General features: G+C 38.1%; 1 protein-coding gene across 2 annotated transcripts in view; it reads left to right on the top strand.

Moving 5' to 3' along the window:
* The window catches only part of GRIA3 (glutamate ionotropic receptor AMPA type subunit 3), a 310,602-nt gene that overhangs the window by 161,286 nt on the left and 121,417 nt on the right, over window positions 1–27,899 (top strand). For both annotated transcript variants that reach the window (XM_023202310.1, XM_023202309.2), the window contains exon 5: window positions 15,513–15,566. In XM_023202310.1, the coding sequence (XP_023058078.1) occupies window positions 15,513–15,566 (54 nt within the window). The remainder of the gene's footprint in view (window positions 1–15,512; window positions 15,567–27,899) is intronic.

Here is a 27,899-nt window from a genome sequence, read left to right as displayed (position 1 = left end):
ATTTCCCATCCTTCTTCCCAGTTTTTGGAGTCCTTTCTTTTCCCATTATCCACAAATATTCATTGTATATCTGCATACAGGCAACTGTACTGGATGATGTATACTCTAAGAAGTATGAAACTGGAGCCCTGCCCTCAAAGACATATCGTTTAATTGGGATGGTAAGACACATGCCCTAAATAATTAGTAGACTGAGGGAAAGATGAGAAGTAGAGATTATATAGGAATTCACAGGGGGACGTGCACTAGACAACTGAAGCAGAATATAAGTCTTCATGAGGGCAGGGTGTTTTGTGTTTTGTTAATTGTTATATCCCTTGCATCTAAAACAGCTTGGAGCCTAATAAGTACTAAATAAACATTTGCTGAAAATATGCTTCTTGACTTGTTTTAGGGAAAAAAGTCCTGATGTTTATCATTTGGAGACTAACTCTCAGTCCTGTATGCATTCCATTTCGTGGCTTTTACTCACGGTACACACACAGCAGGAGCTCTCTAGGGAGATTTGTAGAAATGACTATTCACCCTATGACGACTTAAACCTTTGCAAAATCCTAGCAAAGTTGTGTTCTCTGCTGCTCCCTGCCACAGATGGGTGTTTCCCAGCGATGAAAAATAACAGGGAGCCAGAGCTTTTTGTTTGTTTATTTGTTCATTATGACCTCAAGCTCTTTTCAGCAAAGGGCACACCCCTTAGATAGCAATGCAATTCTGGGAAATACAACTCCATTATTTGCTTGGCTCATCTAACAAGATAGAATGCAGACTCTGATTTAAAAGCAAGCTCCTTTAATGAGTTTTAGTTAGGGTTGATGGATAAACAGTTGTTATTACTGTCAGCAGGCACAGGTTGTAAATCTCTGTTTTCAATACTTATATTCCATTACAGGGAACTCAGATGGGCATCAGAATACAATTTCTTTTAAAAGGTGGAATTAAGGGGAAACAAAAGAGCAGTTTCAAGTGTAGCCATTTTGTGTATCCCCAGATGGCCAAATTCTTGGTCTTCCAAGGCTCCACATTGTGTTATGATTTTTTGTAACTTATTTCATTTTTACCATTGTACAAATTCTTATTACTTTTGGCTTCCAGGGCTTGGAAAGATATGGACAATTAGAATGTATCAGAACACTGAAAGGAAACCCAAGCATTCATTAAAAAAATAAGTGAGGCTAAACCCATCCTTCTCTCACCATGACTTACACTAACCTCGCAGTACCACAGTGTTGTGCCAGCACATAATTTCAAGTAAAAGATCTATATTAATACAAATGGAAAAGGATCCAATTTCATAACAAACAATGCTAAATTTGTGTGTTCTCTGATTTCCTCCAAAAGCTTACAAAGCCAAAATTGTGTTCAGTTCTGTGGGTGCATCTAAGAAATTAGAATATCATGTACCACCATACAGGTATTGTGCTAAACATATTGCCCACTATAATCCTTTCACCTTCCAAGAGGTGTAGCTCAGAAGGCACCTGGTTTATCATAGAGTCTAAATAAAAATTAAGAGGCCACACCTAAAGCAGGCTTATACTCTAAAAACAAAAATGTTTTATTAGGAAACTTTCCTGAACTAAAGCAAGAGTAAACACTGCCTTGTAGAGCTTTCCATATTTTTCAAAGATTTTCCCTGAAGTAGCTTCTTCATCCTCTGAAGTAGATAGGACTAAGAGTGGTTTTTTTTTTCCATTACATAGGTGAGAAACAGACATAAGAAGGTTAAATAACTTGCCTAAGACCACATGGTTAAAAGCACTAAATTTTAATCCGTATTTCCTAAAGACCTAGACCTATTTTATGTACCACATCTAAAGGGATGCATTTGGAAAGACAACAATGAAACTCTTGTTGTACAACATTAACTATGCCTGCCCCAATCAGCACCCCCTGCTTTTGAAAGGTATAGCTAATAACCTTTACTTCGGGCTTGGGCATTTCTCTTTCCCCCATCCCCACTTTATTTCCTGAAAGAATAATTAAGATCCATCTGGGACTAATTATAGCGATTCTTGAATTTGAACTTGCAGCCATTACCCAATTGAGGTCACTTATTTTAAATTAACTTGCCTGGTCAGAACACAGGTTTGGTTATCTTCAGAGCCCAGTGCAGAGAGGCACCAGCTCACTCAGACTTTTAATTAACTAGCTAAATAACCTGCACTGTGACAAGCTGCCTATGATTTGATGGACTCATTCATTTGCATTCAGACAAGGATCAAAATACATTGTCAGAGCTTCAGGGACTGAGTCCTAGAAACCTTCACACAGTCTCTTGTTAAAGGCTGTGAGCCACTTCCCTTTAGTTCCCTCTAATTATTTTTCCTGTGCTTTTGTTCTGATTATCCAACATTCATCACAAGTGCAGCTTGTGATTAAACAATAACAACTCATGTCATGTGCTGATAGGGAATCAAAAATTGGAGTCATGATCATATGAACCAAACACAAAGCTTTGCAAAACAATTAGGGGAAACCAAAGGGAGATTCCCTGGATGCCCAGAAACAAAGGAGAATTTCCAAAGTTTCAGGCCACAACTGTTCCCCACTTAGGTAATAATACCTAATAATGGTAGGTACTCAGTCTTTTTTGAATTGAATTCTTGGTGGGAGCTGACCATCTCACAATAGTAGTGACAGTTGTTATCATCAATAATCATTATTATAGCTTCCAACATTTAGTTACTGGGTTCTTGAATCAGATAAATCTGATTTTGACTTCAAGCTCTATCATTTTCAGCCTGTGAGGCATGAGACAAATTACCCAACTTCTCTGTGCCTCAATTTACTAACCTGGAAGATAAAATCAATAACAGTGCCTACCTTAAAGGATTGTGGTGAGGCTTCAATGAGATGAAGTGTGTGAAAAAATCATTTAACACCATGCCTTGTACATAACAAAAGCTCAATACATTTTAGCTAATGTTTGTCTTGTTACGTCCCACCACCAGGCCTTCATCCAGGGCATCTTTCCACCTGGGATTCTCTCTTTTCTTCTCCCTGCCAGCAACAATTCCCCTCGTCATTCAAAACCTAGTCTATGGTACATCTAGTTCTAGATCCTTGAGGAATCACCATACTGTGACCCAGCCATCCCATTACTGGGTATATACCCAAAGGATTATAAATCATGCTGCTATAAAGACATATGCACACGTATGTTTATTGCAGCACTATTCACAATAGCAAAGACTTGGAATCAACCCAAATGTCCATCAGTGACAGACTGGATTAAGAAAATGTGGCACATATACACCATGGAATACTATGCAGCCATAAAAAAGGATGAGTTTGTGTCCTTTGTAGGGACATGGATGCAGCTGGAAACCATCATTCTCAGCAAACTATCGCAAGAACGGAAAACCAAACACCGCATGTTCTCACTCATAGGTGGGAACTGAACAATGAGATCACTTGGACTCGGGAAGGGGAACATCACACACCGGGGCCTATCATGGGGAGGGGGGAGGGGGGAGGGATTGCATTGGGAGTTATACCTGGTGTAAATGACGAGTTGATGGGTGCTGACGAGTTGATGGGTGCAGCACACCAACATGGCACAAGTATACATATGCAACAAACCTGCACGTTATGCACATGTACCCTAGAACTTAAAGTATAATAATAAAAATAAATAAATAAATAAATAAATAAATAAAATAAAAAATAAAATAAAATAAAATAAAGAATAGTCAAAATCACAGAGAGAGAAAGTAGAATAGTGATTAAAGGGGAGATAGTGAGTAACAGGGAATTACTGTGTAATGGGCACAGAGTTTCACTTCGGGATGATGAAAGCATTCTGGAGATGGATAGTGATGATGGTTGCATAACATTGAACTGTATACTTAAAAATGATTAAACGTCAAATTTTGTTATGTATATTTTATCACAATAAAGGGGGATGTATATTACTATGATATTATTTTAATAATCATATGCCAAATACTTTGTATATTAAATGTAAAATTATAGACTTCTAATAGTTAACATTAAATTATTAATAAAATAGTTACAAATAAAAAAAAAAAAACCTAGTCTAAAAGATCCTTCTTTTCTCTCCAGTGGAAAGCCTTCCCTGGTTCTATCTCCTGCATGTAAACTTGTTCAGTGCCCATCTCTTCAGTACACTTGCTGCAATACACTTTTCAGATTTTCTATTATTTTAAATAGACCATCTTCTACTGTTTCATAGGCAATCTGGACTTTTCTTCAGGATGTACTATTGTTTAAGACTTCCAGAATATTTATATAGATAACATATACAGAGAAACAGAGAGAGAGAGAGAGAGATTGAGCATCTCATTCGATTGTCCAGACTGGAGTGTGGTGGAGCAATCATGGCTCACTGTAGCCTCGACCTCCTAGTCTCAAGCGATCCTCCCTCCTATGCCCAGCAATTTTTTTTTTTTTTTTTTTTTTTTTTTTTTGGAGATAGGGTCTCTTTATGTTGCCCAGGCTGTGAAACATTTACTGAGAACTACTCCAGTGCCACACATTGGGGCTGTATGCTATGGAGTACAAGAGATGAGTAGAGGTAGGCATGGGAGAATGGAAGCAGCATTGGTTGAATCCCCTTATATTGCAGGTGTTCTGTTAGGAATTTTAAAAGCTTTTTCTCATTTAGGTCTTACAATAAACCTAAAAGTAAGTGACCTAGTTACTTTTATTGTACAGATGTGGAAACTGAGATTCAAAGAGGTAAAATGACTTGTGAAATGTCACCTCATCTTGGAAGAGGAAGAACTGGTCGATCTGACTCCAGAGTCCATTCTTATCATAACTATGCTTTATTGCCCAACTCAGGTTTTTTTGTTTTGTTTTGTTTTATCAACTGCAGTGTTGTATGTCAAAGCAATATATAAACTTTAAAGTGTTATATATGTGACATAAGGTGATTGCAGTATAGCAGATGCTATTGGTGCCCTACCCATATCCCCTCAGCACTAACCTTTCCCATACCTGCCAAAAGCATCCTATTGTAGGCACATGTTGTTCTCCTCTTGAAGACTTTCTCTCACTCTGGGAGTGAGACAAGTCAGAAGAGTTAGGGAGGAATTAATATTTCCCAAAGCAGTTATAAGCTAATGGTGAATGGGAGTTGAAAGTCAAAGACCCCAACTTCCTGGCCCTTTTGGCGGGTATATTGTCCATCACCTCCAGAGGTCCCAGAGGTAATTTGCTGATTAATACACTGTTTTGTCATCTTTCTTCTCCCTATCTTATTTCCTTGCTCCCCTAGCAGTTCTTCATAGAATCACCTCCAATTAAACTACTGGCCCTCAAATCTTTGTCTCGGGGTCTGCCTCCAGGAGAGTCCTGTTTAAAACAACAATGTTTCAGAAATTCTTTTTTTGGCTCCTTTCCCAGGAGTCTGTGTGAGTGTCCTCAAGCTGCTCCCTGCTTACCCACGACTTACCATGGGTGATCCCCAAGGGACCACCTCAGAGCCTCAGTGTGTCCCTTCCTATCCCCTTTGATGAGGAGCCCATCATTGAGGGTCCTGCTTTTAGATTTTCAAAGTGCATCTATTATCAGATAGAAAGGTGGTTCTTAAATTTCAGTGTGCATCAGAATCACCAAAGGTGAGATGTTAAAATGCAGGCTCCCTGGACCTAACCCAGACTTGAGAATTAGAGTCTCTGGAGAAGAGCTCAGGTGCTTGCATTTTCTAGATTCCCCAGGTGATCCATGTAGTGTACACTTTGAGAAATACTGTCCTAAGACATCCATGTAGACTGGGTCTCAAGGGAATGTAGATTATGTTCTTTAGTGCTCTCTCTACCCCCAAGGCCTCTGTGGATTCAAGTAAGAAATCCTGGAATAGTTATGCTTCCCTGCTCCTATAATGAAGCATGAATAAGGCCAAGATCCAGATGCTACTGTCAGAGTAGGGCAGCCCAAGACTCCTAGGCAATGTTCTACAATGCGGAGGAGAGATCCATGTTACTGACCGCCAAATTATTGCTCTCACCTCTCTCACTGCCCACCCCAACCCCTATTCTCCTCTGTATTGGAAACACTGTGATAACTTCACATGCCCAGTTAGGTTATGACCTGTGCTCCTTTGTCTCTGGGTGGGAGCCCCCCTTTACAACACACACACACACACACACACACACCCTTGCCAAACATGGCTGCTGTAGAGTTTGAGTTCATGGTTTTGATCAATGCTAGGGGTGGGAGGGGATGGCACAGAGGAAGGTGGCAATGCGGGTTACTTTGTTGTGGGTTTACCCCCAGCTTCTCTTGTCCTTTTTGCACTCTCAACTTAAATGCCCAAACTTCAAGTACAAACCTCAACTCCTTCCCTCCATCTCCAGCCCAGTGTCATCCTAACCAGTGGCCCCAGTACGCGTCTGCACCTGGGTAATGATGCTTTTCCATGGCCCCCATCCCACAGCAGCAGGAAACCTCTTCTCTACCTTTTGGGCTCGGGAGACAAAAATCAGGGAAGGCTTCTTGGAGGAGGCCTTGAGGGATTGATGTGATTTCTACAGAGAGGGATGAAGGGAAAAGGCATTGAAATAAGGAGTAAGGAAGGGAGAGCGTAACTAATATAGGATAAGCATTGGGCACCCTATAGATACATTACTTCATTTATTCCTCACTGCAATTCTATGAAATAGGTACTAATGGTAGACCCATTTTACAGATAAGGATACCGAAACTCAGAATACTTAAGTTAATTGCCCAAAGTCATACAGCAAAGTAGGAATTCTAAGCCAGGCAGTCTAGCCTGTACTCTTGACTACCCTACTCTACTGCCTCTCAACTATTATACTCCTTATTTTACAGATAGAAAACTGAGGCTGAGAGGTTAGGTAACCTGCCTAAAGTTACACAGCTTATAACTGGAAAAGCTGGGATACATTGTGTTTAGCAGATACCATTCTATTTACTATCTAATCATTCATATCCTCTGTAACTTAGCTTTTTTCACCAATTATTTCAGTCACCACTCCAATTCTTATGGAGTCAGCCCTAGATACCATCACACCAAATGCTTATAGTTGCTCCCAATGAAAATCTTTCCCCTAGTGTGTAAGCACTGTAAAAGAGCAAGGCTCTTCTGAAATCAAGAGAAATAGACCTCTAAAACATATCTCTCTTCATTTTCAAAATAGCATTCTATTTAAGTTACCTGTTTGTCAGGTTCCCACTTATAAAAGCTACAGGAAAAATTTCTTCAGATCTTTAGTTGGGGACAAAGTACTTTCTATCTATAGCAAATTATGAGTTAATCATTCTCTCCTCAGTTGTACCTTGTACATATTTCTGTTCTCGCACTTCTCCCACTGGGTTATAATTGTCTGTTAACTTGGCTTTCTTTCCCACTCGAGTGTGAGATCCTCCAGGCTAGGGACCAGGTTACTGTGACCTCTGCATCTCCATGGTCTAGCCCCAGAATTGGCACAGAGCAGGCATTCAAAAATGTTCATTAAAAGAAGAGAATAATGAAATGTGGTTAATAGATGCAGCCCTTCCATCCACTTGAGATTTTAATCAATATTCTTTCTGAATCCAGTGGTATGCTGGAAAAGTGGCTCCCAGAGAGCAAAATAAAAAGCCCTGATTTGTAGTATCATTTGATTTTTGTGGTGTTAATACTCTCATCATGGCTGATTTCAAGCCACCAATGGTTTAATAACTGGCTCACAAAATTTCTGAATATTTAACAATGGGCTTTCAAGAGCCCCCTGTATTTTGCTGAAAGTCTATAATTCTGCCTAGGGTGCTTGAACTGTTAACGTGTCAGTGTGATCAGAAAGGTGGATGAGCTGGCAGAGTGGGGAAAATAATGCCAGATGCAAATAGCAGGAGTGAAAGACCAAACCAAACATTTGTGAATTAAGAGAATTGTGTTTGCCTCCCATGAACTAAGCCTCTATCATTTGTCGTCCATTTGCAAATTGAGATCCACTTCGATGATATGGCTCCCAGTAGAGGGAGAAACCTGCCAAGTAAGCAATTATCCTGAAAAATCAAAGGCCTGAAGAACACATTAGGTTTCTCAGAGATATTTACTTTTATTTGAAAATATAAACATGTTCACTCACTTCTTTCAGCAATCAGAAAATCTCATAGAGAAAGATATCAAGTGCTGGAAGCACTGCACAGATGGAAAATGCATAGATGAGGCATAACTAGGGAGTTCAAAAGGAGAACATCCCATCCTCTACATCTCCATATGTTTCTCTTCCCTCCCCACTCAGAGGCTCCATTGTTCTAGGCTGGACTTAGTCTCTAATACACTACCCTACCAGCCATGCTTAAATGTTGCACACAATAATGGAACTACTAAGTAAATGGCAGGATTTGAATCCAGAACCATCTGACTTCAAGGTTTATGGCTCTTTCTAGTACATCACCTTTAATAAATACCAATTTGTTTGAAGCTTTAAGGGCAACTCAGATAACATTTACAAAGAATTTTAGATTCTTACAAGTTTAAACACTGTAAGGTGTCATTTTAGGTGTGACGAGTTCTTGATGCTAATAAACACCTAAAGATGGAGAGGTGTGACTCTTGAGCCAATGAAGGAAGTCTTGTTTTATCCCACCCACCCTCAAGTAGCTGTGGCTGGAAATAACACACATTTGAGTAACTACTCAGCCATATGCCAGATGGTGCCATTCCTTAAAAAAAAAATCAAAGTAATGAATCCACTGGCACTCTCAAGCTTGCTACTCAGTACCCATACAGTCCTTCCTGTATATCTGTCAGAAATTCATGATTACATTGCTTTGGGCCCAAACGATTTTGCAAAATCTATAGAGAACACAAAGATACAATTTGATATTTAGAATAAGGGTATCAATATTAAACCAAACATTGTTGTGAATGTGAATATAGAAATATACAAATAGTTCATAATAAATTTCACAAAAGAAGATATCAAGAATGCTGTCATTTAAAATTTACTGTCTAAAATAAATTTCTTGCTAATTTGGGGAGATAGCTAATATCAGAGAAGCTACAAAAGTCATGAACATGGTTGTGTTAAAGAAAAACTAACTTCCCTTTGCTGTGATATTCTAGACTGAATACTAGTTAAAAATCACTCCAATTCTTCCCTCCAAACAAATCTAGGATATTTCCAAATATAAACAGGTGCCATGAAAAGTCCTCTAGATAAGGTACTCCAAGAACAGCATTTGGAAATGCAACATAGCTTGATAAAGCATCCTTTTACAGGACGCTGGCTGGTGGAAAGAGTCAGGAGTTTAAAGTATTTATTATTGGATCCATGACCAAGGACTCTAGCTGATCAAAGCTGCATGCGTCCTGTGTGGGGAAATACATGTAAATTGCCTCAGGAAATGGATTTGTAAGTTTCCGGATTTTTTACACAGTCCCAGGCATCATTTGCTACCTTCCAAACTCTGTCCATCATTTTGCTCCTTTGCAGTACTCAAGAAGCTTTGAAAGTAGATGAAGATATTCTTAAAAATTCAACCATAAATGGGAAATTAACCTTTCATCAGGACGGGGAAACCTGATCTACATTCTCTCCCCTAAAGATATGACTGCTTTAAGACAATATTTCCCACCATCCCTGGTGGTACACAAGAGGATTTTCAGTGACACCTAGATGAATACATTTTATTTTCATACAGTTGTATTTATTTTCTTGTATTAGTTTCATTGATATTATCCCTCTGGACATGACTAGATTTAAGTAGTGACTAGCTATAAAGAAAAAAATATTAAGTAAATACTAGTCATGTGACATGCAGATAAGACAAAAATCATTAAGGATGTTTGTGAAGGAGTGAAATTTGAGAAACACTGTTTTAGGATTAAGACAATGAAGTGTTCCAACAAAGGTCAACATGTATTTAAATGGCCATTTATCCCCAACAGCAAGAATAATCTGTTGTCCCTTTAATTTATTCATGGCCATTTATTGCCTCTTATTCGTATTGGTTCTTTGCCTCTCCTGCTGTTTAGCATTAAATCTTCCACATATTCCATTGAGTCATGATAAATGCAATGTTAAAGTCTGGGAAGTGAAACTTCCCAAAGACATGTTCTTTGGTGAAATCCTTGTTCTCTAATCCTCACATCCTAGCATTTTATTTGATGCCTTTTTCAATTGCCTTCTCTCTGCATAAGCTTCCCTGTAGACAGCATAAGCATTGATGAGATTCCTCAGTTATACTTCCGTTTTCCTTCTTTACAAAAAGCTTCAGCCTTTTTTTCTCCATCTGTACCATCCCCATCCCCACTGCCATTGGGCTGACTTTCGTATGGGTGACTGGCTCTTCTCTGCCTCACTAATCCAGCACATTTATTCAAGTCAGATGGCTGCAATATGAAGCATTGTCATTCAGTGATAGGAGAGCATGTGTGTGCAGATTAAGATTATTAGAAAATAATTCTAACAGAATTGACTTCTGGTATGTATTTAGGAAGACTCAGGCAATTTCGTACCTTGGGGGTTTTATTCATGAAGATGAATACCTTTTATCACTTGGAAGATTTCTTCTGTAAAGTGTGGCATGTTTTAAGGCTGATTTCTGTAACACACCTCTTATTCAACTTCCAACACAGCCAAACGTAAATAGGATGCCATAGGACAACAGTCTCTTTAAAAAAAAAAAAAAAAATTTTAACTAGGAGAGCAGGAAAAAATGAAGGGGGCTGAAAAATGTCCCCTCTTTGAACATAAAGAATGTGGTCTAATAGCTTTTTCTTAAAGAGAAAGTAGTCATACAATAAATGAAGAAAACTTGGTGAATTAAACCAGCAATCCCCCACACCCACACTTCTCTCCTAACCCCTCAGACATTTGCAGGATGCCTAAATCAAAGAGAAACAGAGTAAGGTGAGCATCAAGGCATGTTCTGTACTCAAAGCAAGATCAATCTTTATACATAGATCCTTTTTTGGCGCTGAAGTAGAAAATCCAAACAAGGAGATACTTAGGTCTACAAATAACCTAATCTGCATACCAGATGGATCTAAGGGGGGAAAAAACATACACACTTCTCCACACACATATTTTTTTCTAAAATGTGAGCATAGAAAAACAGATGCTTTTGCCTCCCAACGGATCTGTGGGCCTCTCTCAAGTAGTCTTGTGGAACAATTTCATTTCAAATTTCTAAAATTATGAAAATGTCTAGATTAAACATTAAATTGAAAAGGAAAGGGCCTCTTACATAGAAAGCCAAATTGAATATTTTATGAATTATTTTTAACTGCTCAGTGATACCCAACCCCCAATTTCACAGATGAGTGGATACGGGGAGGGGGGCCAGTAAGAGGAAGTCTCCCCAAAATGGGTTGACTATGATTCACTAACTTCTTTGACAAATAATTTGATGCTATATGCATGGCTCTGTGTGTTAGTATGTAAGAGCTCCTTCTTCTGCGAATGAAATTCTGCTGTTAAAGCTTCAGTGAATAAGGATTGTGGCTTTTTTTTCTTTCAGATCCTATATGTGAGGATTAAAAATAAATTTCCTTAAAACAATAAATTTTATCTACATTTCACACATTTCGCCTTATTACATTTAATATATCTGCTATCATATCAAGCCATCCATCATTTCCAACAAATCTTACAAAAGCAAAGTGAATACAGAACATGGATTTGGAAACTTGCTATTTCTTCCTTAAATTTCGTGGTCGACTGTGAAAACAGCTTTTATACTTGAAGTTCTGCAACTAATTCAGAAAGAGCTATTATAATTTCTGTAAAAGCAAAGTTGAATATTCTCTTGGTTACCAGAGTCATTAAGTAACTGAGGGTACAATTCATGCCTTGTTCATCATAACAGATGGAAAGAACAAAGATTTAGGATGAGCTGAACAAGAACCACTCCCATTAACTAGTTCCATTATGCATCGCACTAAGTACAATCCTCCCATCCCATACTATTCTCACAAGCCCTGTACCAAAAATTCAAAAAAGGGAAAGACCGAGAGCAAAACATGACACTTTTTGCAGTGAGGCCTCCTTTAGCTCGCATCAGTAGGATCACAGCTGCTCCATATAAGTAAGATTTCAAGATAACTGCAATTTACTGTCTTAAGTATTGGGACTTTCAGCATTTCTGACGGAAACTTTCCTGAAAATATGCATATCCTTGGGTTTTTCAGCAGAGATTACTGAACACAATAAACCATAGCCTGATGAATTAGGTAGTCACAAAGAACATCCATGATTATACTGTGCAGTAGTATGATGTTGTCTTCTTTTTTCATCCCTTCTTTCTCCTTTAAGTCAGTCTGTCACTTCCACTGCTACTAATACCTCTTTCTAATATCAGTCCACCCCTCACACACACGCCTTCTAGTTTGAAGCTTTTAATTTACTGTGAACTGGAAAACCAAGATTGGTAAGAACTATATGTTAAGTAAGAGTTAAGGCACTGAAAGCAAGGATGAGGAATTAATTATGGGCTTCAATGCATCAGCTTTGTGACACTTTAATGTTCCTATCTTTAGATAAGCTTCCTATCCCAGTTTAAAGCTAAATTTTGAAAGGGTGATGTTATAAGAGAGCTACCTTCAAATAAGTAAATTTGTTCTGAGCAAACCAAAGTGGGCCTGAATTACAGTAGGTATCTTGATAGCTCCAAGTTTTTCTGAATCTGAAAAACAATGTCTCAATGAATGACCCCTTCCCACATTTATATAGCATCACACACTTAAATAATGGACATTTCAAACACTTTTTTTTTTTTTTGTTTTTGAGATGGAGTTTCACTCTTGTTGCCCAGGCTAGAGTGCAATGGCATGATCTCAGCTCACCACAACCTCCGCCTCCCGTGTTCAAGTGATTCTCCTGCCTCAGCCTCCCGAGTAGCTGGAATTACAGGCATCCACCACCACGTCTGGCTAATTTTGTATTTTAAGTAGAGACAGGGTTTCTCCATGTTGTTCAGGCTGGTCTCAAACTCCCAACCTCAGGTGATCTGCCCGCCTTGGCCTCCCAAAGCACTGGGATTACAGGTGTGAGCCACCGCGCCCAGCATCAAACACTTTTGTAGACATTATCCAGTTCGATCCTGGCAACACTTCTGAGATAGGCAGGGCCAGATTATGGACAAGGAAATGAAGGCTCAGTAATTTGCCCACAAACAAACAACTAGCAAATGACAAGATTGGGGTCCTGGGTCCTCATTTGCTGCTCTTTTCACAACACTGATGTCTTCTATTGCTCCCTTTCACCTTCTCTATGCACAAAAAAAAAACCACTAAGCTCTACCTCCAATGAGAAAAACATATTCCTTTTCCTTAGATTCCTTCCTTATTCCTCTCTAAGCTCTGCCAGATGTCTTTAAGAATATTGCTCATTTTTCTAGCAGAACTCAAAACCCTCTGGTTTTATTATGTTGAGGGTTGTCAGTCAATTAAAAATTCAACAAATGTATGGTCCCAACTTGCCACCAAAAGTTAACAAATGTCACCAGCAAGAATGTTTCTCGCAAGAGGACACTGAAGAATACATCCCAGAAGACACCTAACAGCTCATTTCGTGTCATGGAAACATGAGAAATCACATCCTCAAGACATTCGTTAACCTTTCATTTCCTCCATAAATAATCAGTCAGAAATGTGGCTCATAATTTAAATTAATCAAAAACTATGCTCTCTTGTCCTCTCTCTCTCTCTCTCTCTCACACACACACACACACACACACACACACACACACACACACATATACTTAAAATGACTTGTTGAAATGACTTGAGGGCTTGTAATGCCAGCATCATAGTCAAATGTATGGTTCCACTTCTCTGGTCAACTTAAACATTGCCTCCTCCATGAAGACTTCCCTGTTCATCTCAGGCCTTAAATATCTCTTCCTCCTCTTGTCCAAGAATTTATAGCAATTACTAGCATTTGCTACTTGGCATATATTTAGAAACTATGTGAAGTACTGCCAAGAATATGGGTTCTAGAGGCAAATGGACCCAGATTCCAATTCCAGTTTTACCACTTCCTAGCTGTGCGGCCTTGGAAAACTTACATAAACTCTCTCTGACTGAAGTTCCTCATCTGTAAAATGAAACTAATGATACTTAATCTGTTAAACTGTTCTGGGGATTAAATACATGTAAAGCACTTAGCACCATGCCTGCATATACTAAGCACTCAAATAAGGACAGGTAGACTTATTATTATTACAACCTTTCATGTATAGTTCTGGTTTGATATGTGTGCAATTTTGAGGCCTTCTCACTTTGTTCTAAACCCTTTAATAGCTGCATCCAGAGAGGAATTTATCATAAAGCTTAAACTTAGTGGCCCCTCACTTGCACAGCTTCTTTCCAAGGCCTTGTTCCAAATTATGACATTCATAATTTTATAGTTTTTTAAAGAAAGATCCTAAAATCACATTAGCTTCAGGCCAGTACAAAACTTGGTTCCACCTCTGGTTGTGTCTTTAACCTCTATGTTATCCTGTTCCCTCCATGGGTACTCATTGTAGTACTTTGCACACATTCAGTACTCAATAAAAATCCTCAATTAACCAGAATGTTTCCTGAATTTGGCTTCAAGGAAATAAACATCAATTATTTAGTCAAAAGCTTCTAACTTCTAACCAACACATTTGGTTGGAAAATATTCAGCCCACTCACATATTTTGAGATAATAAAAAAGTACTTTGTGAACTGTACAAAGTACACTTTTATTAATACAAAGCCTATTATTAGACTTTGCACCAATATAGCATTATTCATAAAAATTATGGTAAGAATGATGATGCTGAGGAAGGGTTTCTCAACCTTAGCACTACTGACATTTGGGCCTGAGAATTCTTTATTGTGTAGGCTATTCCAAGCATTATAGGATGTCTAGCGACATCCCTGGCCTCTACTCACTAAATGCTAGTAGCACCCTTCCCAGTTGTGACAATCAAAAATGTCACCAGGCATTGCCAAGTGTCCTCGAGGGGAATCCCTCCTCAGTGCCCTAAGGCATCACGATCAGCACCAAAAGATGTACAAACAATTGCAAGTCTTTCACACTAAAGCAGGAAAAGGAAGATAAGCATTTTAGAAAAGTTTTCAATAAGCAAAAGCAACCTCAGTTAACCTGAAAATCCTTGAGTGTTCTATTCCCTTAGCATTCCAGATAACCAAAAAAAAAAAAAAAAAAAAAAAAACATACTGTACATTCTATTTTCTACTTTGTATGCAAAGTTCAGCTGATTTTCCATCTCAAAAGCTAAGTACACAAATCGAGTTCATGGGTTGGGAATCTTCAGCTTCATCACTTTTGCCATCTATTTTAAGTGACAGTGATACTACTGACCTGGAAGTTTAGGGAGTTTTTTTCCTCTTGTTTTGACATTTTAACTTTGATATTAGCATGTCTTCCTGTTTTATCTAGTTGAAAGCGAAATGCAACAACAAGAAATCTGATCCAATTAACTGTGATTTTCCTGTATATAAAAGATCTAACATTTTGTTCTAGCCGCCCCACTGATTGTGCAATTGAAAATGCCCTTCTTGAATAAGCAATATGTCTTATTTCTTCTTTCTGCAGGTTGTGATCCTGGGGAAACACTCAAGAGGTTACCACTACATGCTCGCTAACCTGGTAAGAACAAGCAAGTGTCCCTGGGCAATATATCCTATTTAGTTTGCATTGTTCTGTAATCATCCAAAAAGGGAATACATGAAGTACCTAATGCTTTCTCCAGAAACTTGGAGACATGACTTAGTAAATACCAAAACCTGAATGCAATAGCCTTGCTTTCAATTATGCTGTCATTGTTTTAGCTGTGAAGCAGCTATATTCTTTCCTAATTTAAAAAATAATTTGATATGATTCTTTACTTGTTTTTAGATTCAATTTCAGTTTGAAATGTAAACTATTCTAATTGGGTTTGAAATATAAACCATGGAATAGGGGACACAGGAAACTGACTCTTTCCCAATTGATTCAAGTATATGTGCAGATCAGTACTGCATTTGTCCTTTCAGAAGCAGACCACTACCAAATCTTTTTGAGCCAGATGTCAGAGTAGGTTTCAACATGGTACATTATATGACCCTGCCAAAGTGTATAGCCACATTTCTACTTACATAAAACACAACTTGAATGTTTACTTTCAAACTTCCCATGCCTTTAAAATTTGTGACTCTGTAGAAGCTAGTATTTCATTAAGGTTATTTTATACATTTTCTTTCTCTGGAAGGACAATTTGTTTAGGAATTAACAAAATTGCTTCTAAATTGGTAATATCTGTTTGGCAGAGGTTCTGAATAATACCATCTCCATGAAATGAAAGAGAAATGTTAAATTATCACTATAATACTAAAAATCTATTAAAGTTATTACATAACATGAGTTCTAACACCAATTTTGTTTCATTAGCACAACGGAATTATGATCATTATAAAGCTCTTAAGCCAAAAGAATAGAAACAAAGGTGAAAGATTATTGTAATTATATTCTTATATATTTTAATCAAAGAAATATCTCATTTTTTTAATAATGAATCTTTTTTAAATGAAAAAGGAAATGTTACTTAAACCTCTTTCTTAGGAGTATGTGCATTCAAACACTTTATAAGATGCAGATTAGAGCTACTGCTTTCAAATGTTGTGTGCATTTTTCTCCAATAATTTGCTCTAAGTGGAGCACTTCAGTCCATTTTGGGAATAAATGGATCTACTCTTTTAGGAGAAGAAATCTTGATTCTTAAATTGCATCCATATATTTTCAATATGGTTTTTAGGCAACCAATAAATAAAGGGTTTTTTTTTAATGCAATGGAGGTTAGACTGTGGCTTGTCAGGGTATATGGATGTCACAACAAGGTACCTGTTACAGTTATTGATGACTTTTTATCATTAGTTTCTCACCAGTAAATATTTTGCTCTCCTTCTTTCCTTCCTTTCTGTTTTCCTTCCTTCCTTTCTTCTTTCCTTCTTCTCTTCCTTCATCTCTTTCCCCTTTCCTTCTCCTCTGATTTGTATGTCCTAGAAAGCAGCAAGGTTTATAGCACAGTGTTTAAAAATGCGGGGTTCACCAATCACTGACCAATACCTGAGGTAACTTTAGGTAGTATACACATGTAAACTTTTTTATTTTAATGAAAATATATTTCCTTACTATGTATTAGAAAAATATAAAACTAGCGCATCAAAATTGAAATTTTATAGATATTATTACTTCAAACAGGGCTAACATAGAGATATAACAAAAGTAAAATATGTTTTTAATGTTTAAGTAAACAATAGCAAGAGGGATAAAGAGATATAGCAAAATCTGGATTTTGCATACATGGTTGTTAGTTTGAGATATAACATTGAACTGGGGGTCAGAAAGTTTGGGTTGTCAAACTGACTTTGCTACTAGCAAGGTAAGGGATCTTGAGTAAGTCATTTCACCTCTACAGACAGTGTTACAATTCCCTTACTTTAACATTCAGGTGGGAGTGGTGGAGGGCAGTCATTGACGTGTTGGGTTGGTCATTTGAAAGCAGATAATAATTAGAAGTGCAAGATATTTATTGGGAGTAACACCTGTGAAAGATAAAAGGGAAAGGGACATAAGTAGGCAGGGAGAGCTTCAGACCACAATACAGGTCTATACCAGTAACAGAAGGGAAAAGGAAGCAAGTTTAATAGGAAAAGCTTCAGACTGTAGTGTAGCACTCATAAAATCTTGGCCAACACAACTAGGAGATCAGTGTAAAAGATAGCTCATAGAGGAGTCCTATGCTTCTTCCAAATGGCAAGTCATTGCATCCCAATTTTGCTCAGTCATTAGCTGGCAGCAGCCCAGAAAGCACACACCTTCCACTTGAAAACCGAGGCAGATCTGAAGGTACCTGAAGCTGGAGGTTGTCAGTTAACTTAATTCTTTGAGACAAGTTTTTCCTTAAAGGGCCATCTGAGCCGTGCATAAGAACAGCTATCTCAGTTGGCCTACCACGACTGTAAAGGCCTTTCCCATTCTGTAATTCCAACTGGGTCTCCTTATTTCTACTGACAAACTTTTTTATTTTTTTCATTTTTGTGAGTACATACTAGATGTATACTTCTGTGGCTTACATGAGATATTTCGTACAGGCATGCAATGTGCAATAACCACACCAGGATAAATAGGGTATCCATCATCTCAAGAATTTATCCTTTGCCTACTGACAATCTTTTAGATCAGCTTTTATTGCAATTTTGAGATCCAGACCTGACAAAAATTAAAGTCTGTGGAGTGATAGAACTGAAAGAGAAAATCACTAGGACAAGGTTGGGGAAAAGAATGGCAAACTGAATCCTATACACACAACTCAGAATTATGAGACTTTGGGGAAATGTCTACCACAAGAACAAGCAAAGTCTGTTCCTTCAAAAAGAAAGTAATGTATAGTATCATGTCAGTCTGAGTAATGAAAATGTGATTTCCTTTACCATGGTTTGAGTTGCCACCCTTTCTCTTCCTTTAGTGACCCTCTTTTGGTTTGAATTCAGCCATGTAAGTCCCTGTACTCTATATCAAATTGCATTTGGACAATAGAGATAGGAGCTGCTGTTCATCTCTGATGATAATAATAATGAGACAAATTATTCCTACTATGGTCCATGGTTCCCAGTTTTCTCAAAGCAGATAAAAATTACCTCAAATGCCTCCATCAAAGACATACACACACATACAGAAAGAGAGAGAGAGAGAGTAAACCGAAACTATTTAGAAGTAAGTTGGATGGTCAAGAAAAGGGGAGATGGAAATAAGAAGATGTTTCCTTTCAAGATGAGCCAGCTGGATGTAAGCTGAGGATAGATATCTATATACAGAAGAGTAAAGTCCAATGTGAGTCTTGGTGTTACAAACAGCACAAAACCACTGCTTTCTTCTACAAATGTAGAGTCAAGAACACTTAAGCTACTTAACTAAGCTTCCTGGAATCACTTCCTGCAGTTCCCTTTGATACTGAGCTCTGTCTATCTGGCAAAGACTTCTTTGTACATTTACATGGAACATCCCCTGGTAGCAATCCTAAAGTGAGAAGACTTGGATATCCATGAAGGCTTTAACAAAGGCCTCACAGAGGTCAAGATGTACATTTCAGAGTGGACAATGAGATGCAGAAAATTCTAGGTTGTTGAAATCCTGAAAAGAAACAGAAGATTACACCTGGAGTACAACCCAGAGATGTGATCTACTCAGGCCAGAAGTGGACATCCCAATAGAGCAAGTAAGTCTCTTACAAATTCTTGTATCAGTTGATGATGTCATTTTTTTGGAGTTGTTCTGTAATTAATTGTTGTTTTCTCTTCCAGGACTCTCTCTAACATGGCGCTGTTTGTCAACGTTAGTCCCAGAGATAGCCATCATGTGTACAATCTGTCAGTCAAGCAGCCTCTCAATCTCTCATGGTAAGGTCCTGGATCCGGATGCTTTACCCTGCATTGTCAGGCATGTTGTGTAAAGTGATCTAGTTTTTTTCACATATGTCAGTAATGACAGCTCAGTTACTGTGTGTAGAGCCCTAGAGTAATATTAGGAATAGATGCAAAGGCAGGAGGCAGTGTGGTATAATAAAAAAATAAAAATAAAAATAAAGCACGAGGCTAGGAGGTAGGAGTCAGGTTTGAATCCCAAGAATTCATCTAACTACTTATATGGCAAACCAAACCTCTCTGAACCTGATTATTAATCTGTAAAATGCAGAGGTAGACAAGATCAGTATTTCCCAAAATGTACATGAGATGATTTTAGATACTACATAGCAAAACTTCTCTTTTAACTTATTAGTTTTGAATGTGTATTAAATACATATTAGAAAAACAACTATCCCAGCAATTCTGTGATTTTATAGATACCATTCCTTAGAATGAGGTTAAAGTAGATATGTAGATAAAAGAAACTCAGTCAATGTAAATAAAAATATTAAGTAAATTTATAGTTCAGATGGTCCACCTATATGGCAAAAACTGAAAATGTGGTATATTAATGACTAGAATTTGGAAAATAAACCACTGTCACTTCTAGATCTACATTTCTTCCCTCTTGGAGTTCAGTTTGGACCAGGGTAGGCCAGGAGTAAGGGTGTAGACCCATCATCTGAGTGAATGCTGAGGACACAAACAGGGAAGCAAAACCAGAGCCCCATTATTCTTGAGGATATAAAGTTAAAAGGCAGACTAAAGCTTTAAAATCAGTCCAAGTGGGCAAAAACCAAGAGAGATATGAGTATTCTTAGTCAAGTTTTAAACAGAGCTGGGGATCTGAAGGATCAATCAAAAACAGCCTAGCAGATTACACAGGGCAAATTGGATCTGGATTGAATGATCCAACAACAGATGTTCATCACTCCCCATATAAGACCAAAAACAAAAACAAGACAAAACAAAAACCCACAAACAATTGAAGTGCCCAGGGGAGAACATGAGCCATAGCAGGGCTCATTCAGTGTTGCACCAGTTAACCACTGCCTTAGAAGACCTGACAGTTCCTCTGCCTAGGTTGAGACTGGTACCAGAGTTGGAGACAATTGCTGACCCTGTAAGTGGAGGAATTTAGGTAATGTCTGCTGTCAGCAGTAGAGAGCTACAGGCAATCAAACAGGTCATTGTGCAAGGAGAGAAAATAGAAGAAAGTTCATCTGTCTTATATTCCTTTTTGATGTGTTAGCTGTTTTCTTTAGACTTTCATTTAATTTTCTCAGAACTTCTATGAGGAGAGACTTCTTGTCCACCCACCTCCCTAAGCCTTTTACAGATCAGAAAATGGGCCCAGAAAATATGTATAACTTGCCCAAAGTCTCATAGCTAATCCATTGCCAAACTAGGTTTTCTATCCAGATTGGTAACACTCTTAGCAGAGCACCTTGCTTTTCCCACTTTACCCACCCAGGCTTCTCAGTGAAATAGAAAGCCAGCACCACAAAGGTCACATAAGAGCATTCGCAAAGACACAAATGTAAATAAATGAAGCACAAGCTCTAAATTTATGAGGATGAAGTGATCAGAGATAAAAAGGGCTTTTAAAAACAAGAACACCTTGGGTCGGGTGTGATGGTTCATGCCTGTAATACCAGCACTTTGGGAGGCCGAGGCGGGTGGATCACGAGGTCAGGAGTTCGAGACCAGCCTGGCCAATATGGTGAAACCCCGTTTCTACAAAAAAAAAAAAAAAAAAAAAAAAGTACAAAACTTAGCTGGCCATGGTGGCATGCGCCTGTAGTCCCAGCTACTTGGGAGGATGAGGCAGAAGAATTGCTTGAACCCGGGAGGTGGAGGTTGCAGTGAGCTGAGATTGTGCCACTGCACTCCAGCCTGGGCAACAGAGCAAGACTCTGTCTAAAAAAAAAAAAAAAAAAAAAAAAAAAAGGACACCTTTGTAAATCTGGGTTTGAAAAAAACTATCCCAACATGAACTGTATCTTAACAGGCATCAGTTACATCCCCATCACTCCCTGCTGTCCAACCGCTTTCCTTCCCTCTTCTCTCTCTCTCTCACACACACACACACACATACACGCACATGTGCATGCACACACACACACACACATATTTTCATTCCCCTTTTTTCTTATGCTTTGTCTTCTTCTCCCTCCTCATCCAACCTCACTTATGCCAGAAAATAACGATGGAAGGGGGTACTAGATGACATCTAATTTCTCCAAAATTTTACTAAAACAAGAGCATTACTCATAAAATTGAACCGAAACAGGCAGCCAGGAGCTTCAACAAGCTTGAGGAAGTGAACTCCGCAGCTTACCAGATCTCAGAATGTACCTGAAAAAGAGAAGGGCCTGTTTTGCTTAGAGAGAAAACAAGTCTAAATAAGATTTAGTTATGCTGTTTTGCTTGCCAATAACAACTATTCCCTTCTCTCTTCCCCTTCCAGGTCTTCTTGTTCTGTTCTCTACTTTCCCTTCCTTTGTTCTGACATGTTTCATGTTCTAAATAAAAAATTCAAATGCTCAAACCCACATGTTGTGATCACTGACACCTCAGCAGATGGCATGTAAACACAGAGCTCACTGGGCTGGAGCCTGACTTTGCAGGCAAGAGAGGTGGGCTTGGAGGTAAAAATTCCCACTGGTCCCAAATGTCAGGGAATCCAGTCACCTCTCCTGGTGCACAACTTCTCTGGTAGCTCAGGACTCACTTTCTTCTCCAAATGAAAATGGGATATAGAACACCAAGGGAATGAGGAGTGGGGACTGGGCTGGGGTCCAACTTCCTGCCATGCATTTCGAAAGCCACAGGCATTTGTCAGCTTAAAGTAACGAACTCTGAGACTCCTATTCTCTCTCTCCCAAAATGCCTTTATTATAGTCAACCATTGCATTTTGTCTCTCTTCTCTCTCTCCCCTGCCTGAAATTAACAAGGAAAGATCATTTCCTACCCAATATTATAGCAAGATGAATTAAAAGCATTTTATCATCTCCCCAAGCTCTCAGATTATGTCCTCTAAAACAGTGCTTCCTAAACTATCTGTGAAGAAGAACCAGTTTCCCCCCCTCCCCCAAGATCTTCATGGACCAGTAAACATGCAACAAAAATAAATTACTTAAAAAATGAAACAAGCAAAATAAGATATATAAAATATAAGTTCAATATTTTTTAGTATTATATTCAACAGCCATTATATTACCCTGTCAAGTTCCTATGAAGGTTGATAAAGACTTACCCTCCATTTCTTTCCTTATATCATCTCAGACTGGTAACAAACAATGAACCAGCACCAGTCTGCACACATTTTGAGCAGCACTTCTCTAAAGGTCTTTACAGTAAGTTTTTTCTATATATACCACTGTATGTCCAACAACTTGTTCACTGCACAGCAAGGAAAACAAAGTGTAGTGTCCTTAAGAACCTTGTAATTGTATTGTACAGACCAGAATTGCATGGCTTATGATAATTGCCACGGAGATAGAACAGGTGCTGGGACAATGAATAAAGAGAAGGCAGATTGTGAAAGTCAATACTGTGGAAGTCTGCATAGTGTGGCCAGAGAAGGCCTTTCAGAAAAGGTGACTTTGAAACAATAATCTGAAAGGGGAGAAGGATTCAGCTACATGACCAATCAGGGAGAGTTCATTCATAGGGAACAGTACATGCCAAAGTCCTGAGGCAGAAAACAGCTTGATGTCTTCCCTGAACAGTCAGAAGGCAATTTGGGGTAGAGCAGAATGAGTGACAGGACAGACTAGATGCCAGGTGGAAGAGTTTTACCTTTTTTCAACAGCAACAGAAGGCCCATTGAAGAATTTCAAGCAGGGAAGAGGTATGATCTGATTTATGCTTTTCTAAAAATCCACGTCAAATGGATGAGTTTTGTGTGATATAAATTATACCTCAATGAAGCTGTTAGAAAAAAAAAGAAAAAGAGAGAGAGAGAGATCAGTGGCTATTTCCCCATTAATAGAACTTATGCCACATTGTAATTATTTATTTATTCATACAAATAACCCCCACTGAAATGAAGTGCCATGAGGGCAAGGACCAAGTTTGAGATGGCTCACCATTGTAACAGCTAGCACTTAATAGGTTTCTAAGTACGTTTGTTGGTCAGACTGGAGAATAAAATCATGAGTGAACAATATAAGCAAATTGTACTCAAGTACTAATTTATATGGTGTAATCTTCAACTCTACACGTTGTACCCTCCCAGGAGGATGGATATGCTTTCTAGAAAAAGACTTGTGTCTCTCATTAGCAACCTGACAACTTGAATCACCACAATTACTATGCATTTCTTTATTGAAGCATCACCCAGATGAACAATTCAAATCGCACTAAAGGCAGAGGCAGTCTTCATCCAAAATGTGAGATAGATAGTTGTCTTTGGCAGCCTTCCAACCCTCATTCTATTGCTCTTATCTTTCTTATAGGCAAGCCACCTTTTCTCACCCATAATCTATCATCAACTCCTAAAAGTCACCCAACTTAAGGATCCTGTCTCTGTTTTCCTCCCTGTACAAAATGTGCCCTAGTAATAGTACTGTATGAAGGAAAACTCCACATCATATCTTGCAAATAAATGCACTTAATGTAAGCCTTGGATATATTTATTTCCAACTCTCAAATATCCACATTTCCAAAAGTAAAGTGAATTTCAGTACGTGAAAATCAACAAAGATGGGATAATACCAAAGTCATTTGGATCTTTGGAAGACTGAATTGTCTGGCTATTCTCAAATCATGGATGGTCTGTGTTTGGATGACAGTTGTGTAACCAGTGTCTATGTGAAATATGGCTTTGGAGAGTTAATCAACGGAAGCTTACAAGACCCTGCATGAACTGCTTAGGCATAAAGGTCATGTTGGTTTTATACAGCTGCATTCAGATGTGAGCAAACATGCACTGATCAAAAAAACAGACATGATATGATTGAGAAGTGATGCAATTTATGAAATATAGCAGAATCTACAAGTCCAAATGGGTAGTTTCCATTTCAGAAGAATCACTTCTGGATATTATACCCATATTTCTAACAAATATCACCATTGTTGCACAGAAGCAGTCAAGTGTACAGAAACTTAGAATGTAGAAAGTGAGAAAGCAGAATTTCAATTCACCCTATCTATGAGCAGTAAGATTGCCTCCAATCTGTCCCTGCCTTCTCTCATATATTTTAATCTCTTCCCACTGCACACAAAGATTACCGTTCAAACCAAAGGAAGGGATACTAACATGGCTAGCCAACAAAACCATCAATTGCAACCAGATAGAATTGGTGAAATGCAAACAGCACTAGAATTCGATAAGTTTAGTCCAAGCACACAAAAATCTTTGAATATGTAATCATCCCTTAATTATTAAAATCCTTATGAAATAATAAGATGGGCTTAACAGAAATTCCATAACACAACAGGAAATTTGGGACCTTAGAGTAACTTAACACCTATGTTGTAGAGTATACACATATACTTATTGCACAGAAGGCATGTGAAGTCATGCAATAATAAGACAAAAATCCATAAACAGTCATCCATATGTACAATAGCCTATGTAATCATTGGGAAGGGGGAGGATAAAGGAGCACAATTAGCTCCCTTACTACCTAGTAGAAGATACAGAGACAAATTTGATATAGATGTTCTTAGCTGTTATTTCACTAATTGAAAATGTTAGCAAGGATGCAGAAAAAAGGGGATGCTTGCACATTGTTAGTGGGAATGTAAATTAGTACAGCCATTATGGAAAACAGTATGGAGGGTCCTCAAAAAACTGAAAATAGAACTACCATATGATCCAGTAATCCCATTGCTGGGCATATATCCAAAAGAAACAAATCTGTATATTGAAGAGTTATCTGCACTTTATGTTTATTGCAGCACTATTCACAATAACCAAGAAGTGGAATCAATCTAAGTGTCCATGAACAAATGGATAAAGAAAATGTGGTATACATACACAACGAAATGCTATTTAGTCATAAAAGGGTGAAAATCCTGTCATTTGTGACAACATGGATGAATCTAAAGGACATCAGGTCAAGTGAAATACGCCAGGCACAAAAAGACAAATACCACGTGATCTCATGTATATGTGGAATCTTAAAAAGTTGAACTCATAGAAGTAGAGAGTAGAACGGTGGTTACCAGAGGCTAGGGGGTGAGGAGGGAGGGAATGAGGAGTTGTTAATAAACAGGTACAAAGTTTCAGACAGGCAGTAGGAATAGGTTTTGAGATCTATTGCACAGCAGGGTGCAATAATAATGTATCGTATATTTCAAACTAAGAGGGTAAATTTCAAATGTCTCACCATAAAAAATTGTAGGTGAGCAAGGTGATGGGTATGTGAATTAGCTTGATCTAATCATTTCACATTGTATATGTATATCAAAACATCACATTGTACCCCATAAATGTACACAATTATGATTTGTCAATCAAAATAATATTAATAATAAAAAAGAAAGAAAGGAAAGAAAAGAAAATGGTTCTTGAAGAATGAAATTTCAATAGAGGCACCTAAAGTTGTAAGTAATAAAGTAGGGGCCCTTTGTAGGCAAAGACAACAAAGAGACCAATGTTAAAGAGTGCATGATGTGGCTAGAGCATGAGGTCTGTTGAAGGAAATGGTGTAGATGAGGCCAGGGGAGCAGAAGATAACAGATAATAGAAATCCTTGAAAATGAAGTTAAGATATTTGACTGTTAATAGAAAGTAGGGACTCATCGCAATCCTTTGAGAAAGGAGTCTTATACTCTAACTGATATTTTAGGAAGGTAAATTTATTATGTGAAGAATAAACTGGAGAGGGGAAAAAAAAAAAAAAAAACAGAAATCAGAGCACCAACTAGGAAGCTAGGACAATAATCTAGGCCAGTGGTTCTCAAACCTGCTTGTACTTCAAAGTCACCTGTTGAATTAGATACTTGGGCCTCATACTCCATAAGTCTAAATTAGAGAAAGGGATACAGAAGGAAGAGATTTTAAAGGGATGTAATCACCTTGCTTTGGGGCACATTCTTTTTTTTATTTTTTTTAAGTGAAAGCAAGTTTATTAGGAAAGTAAAGGAATAAAGAATGGCTACTCCATAGGCAGAGCAGCCCCTAGGGCTGCTGGTTGCCCATTTTTATGGTTATTTCTTGATTACATGTTAAACAAGGGGTGGATTATTCATGAGTTTTCTGAGAAAGGGGTGGACAATTTCCAGAACTGAGGGTTCCTCCCCATTTCAGACCATATAGGGTAACTTCCTGACGTTGCCATGACATTTGTAAACTGTCATGGTGCTGGTGGGAGTGTAGCAATGAGGACAACCAGAGGTCGCTCTCATTGCTATCTTGGTTTTGGTGAGATTTAGTGGGCTTATCAGCAAGTTCTTTATGACCTGTATCTTGTGCTGAACTCCTGTCTCATCCTGTGACTTAGAATGCCTAACCACCTCGGAATGCAGCCCAGTAGGTCTCAGCCTTATTTTACCCAGCCCCTACTCATGATGGAGTTGCTCTGGTTCAAATGCCTCTGACATATCTCTCCTTCCTTTTATAAGAGAACCCTTAATCCTAAAGGTTGTAGAAGGACAAAGATTCATCTTCTATAACTTCTTTAGGTTGAATAGGGCAATGATATTCCTGCTTAACTATTGGTTCCCTTGCATTTAGGGTAGAGAGGAGCTCAGTCAAAAAGCTGACTTGGTATGTCAAGGGCCATTTATAACTCTTGAGTTTCAACAAAAGGTGATATCTGGAAAATTATTAAGTGTTCAATTTAAGAGAACATTGAGTAAGCTTATCCTGCATTCCTACACATAGAGTGTAACAGCAATATATTCCACAACAGTAAAGAAAAATAAGCAAAATTATCCCAAGTAAACTAAATAAGAAGGCTTTCCATGAACTGGGAAACTGTTGGAACCAAGCTGATATGGGGTTGCTAGCTGACTTCAGTATGCGGGGCACATTCTTTTTACACACATGGAATATGGGATTTAATTTAGTCAGCAGGTGGTTAGAGAAGGGAGTTTTAGAGTATATGAGAAGGTCTACTTGGAGAGTCATTGGTATCTTATTCAAAGTGAATTCAGGTTGAAAATGTCAAAATAAAATAAGAAATTAATTTGTTTTACAGACTCTAAAGCCTCAAAATGTAACAAGTTCATTTCCTGAGGTATTTGTGTGGTAAATGTCATCCTTTTGAAAAAGTAGATTCTCAGAGCCCAGCTTTATGAAAACTCATGACTATCCCCATAGTCAAACACTCAAAATTAAAAATATAAAAAGGCAAATAAACAAGAACAAAAATTTCTAATGTCTTTGGGTAGATGAGAAATGCCAGAAGAAGGAACTTGTTTTCAAGCAGAAAATGAACTGCTAAAGCAGTCTATGATTCAGTGAAGGGAGAAAGCAGTTGCTATAAAACAGCTTAAACAAAAGGAACCACTGTTTCTCACAAAAATATCAAGTCTACTGAAACACATTTTGTTTTTGGCAAAAATATTATTTTAAAATAT

Source organism: Piliocolobus tephrosceles, chromosome 12, assembly GCF_002776525.5.
Source record: "Piliocolobus tephrosceles isolate RC106 chromosome 12, ASM277652v3, whole genome shotgun sequence".
Classification (NCBI taxonomy): Eukaryota; Metazoa; Chordata; class Mammalia; order Primates; family Cercopithecidae; genus Piliocolobus; species Piliocolobus tephrosceles.
The sequence above is the reverse complement of the archived record's forward strand: the minus strand, read 5'-3'. Positions and strand labels throughout refer to the sequence as shown.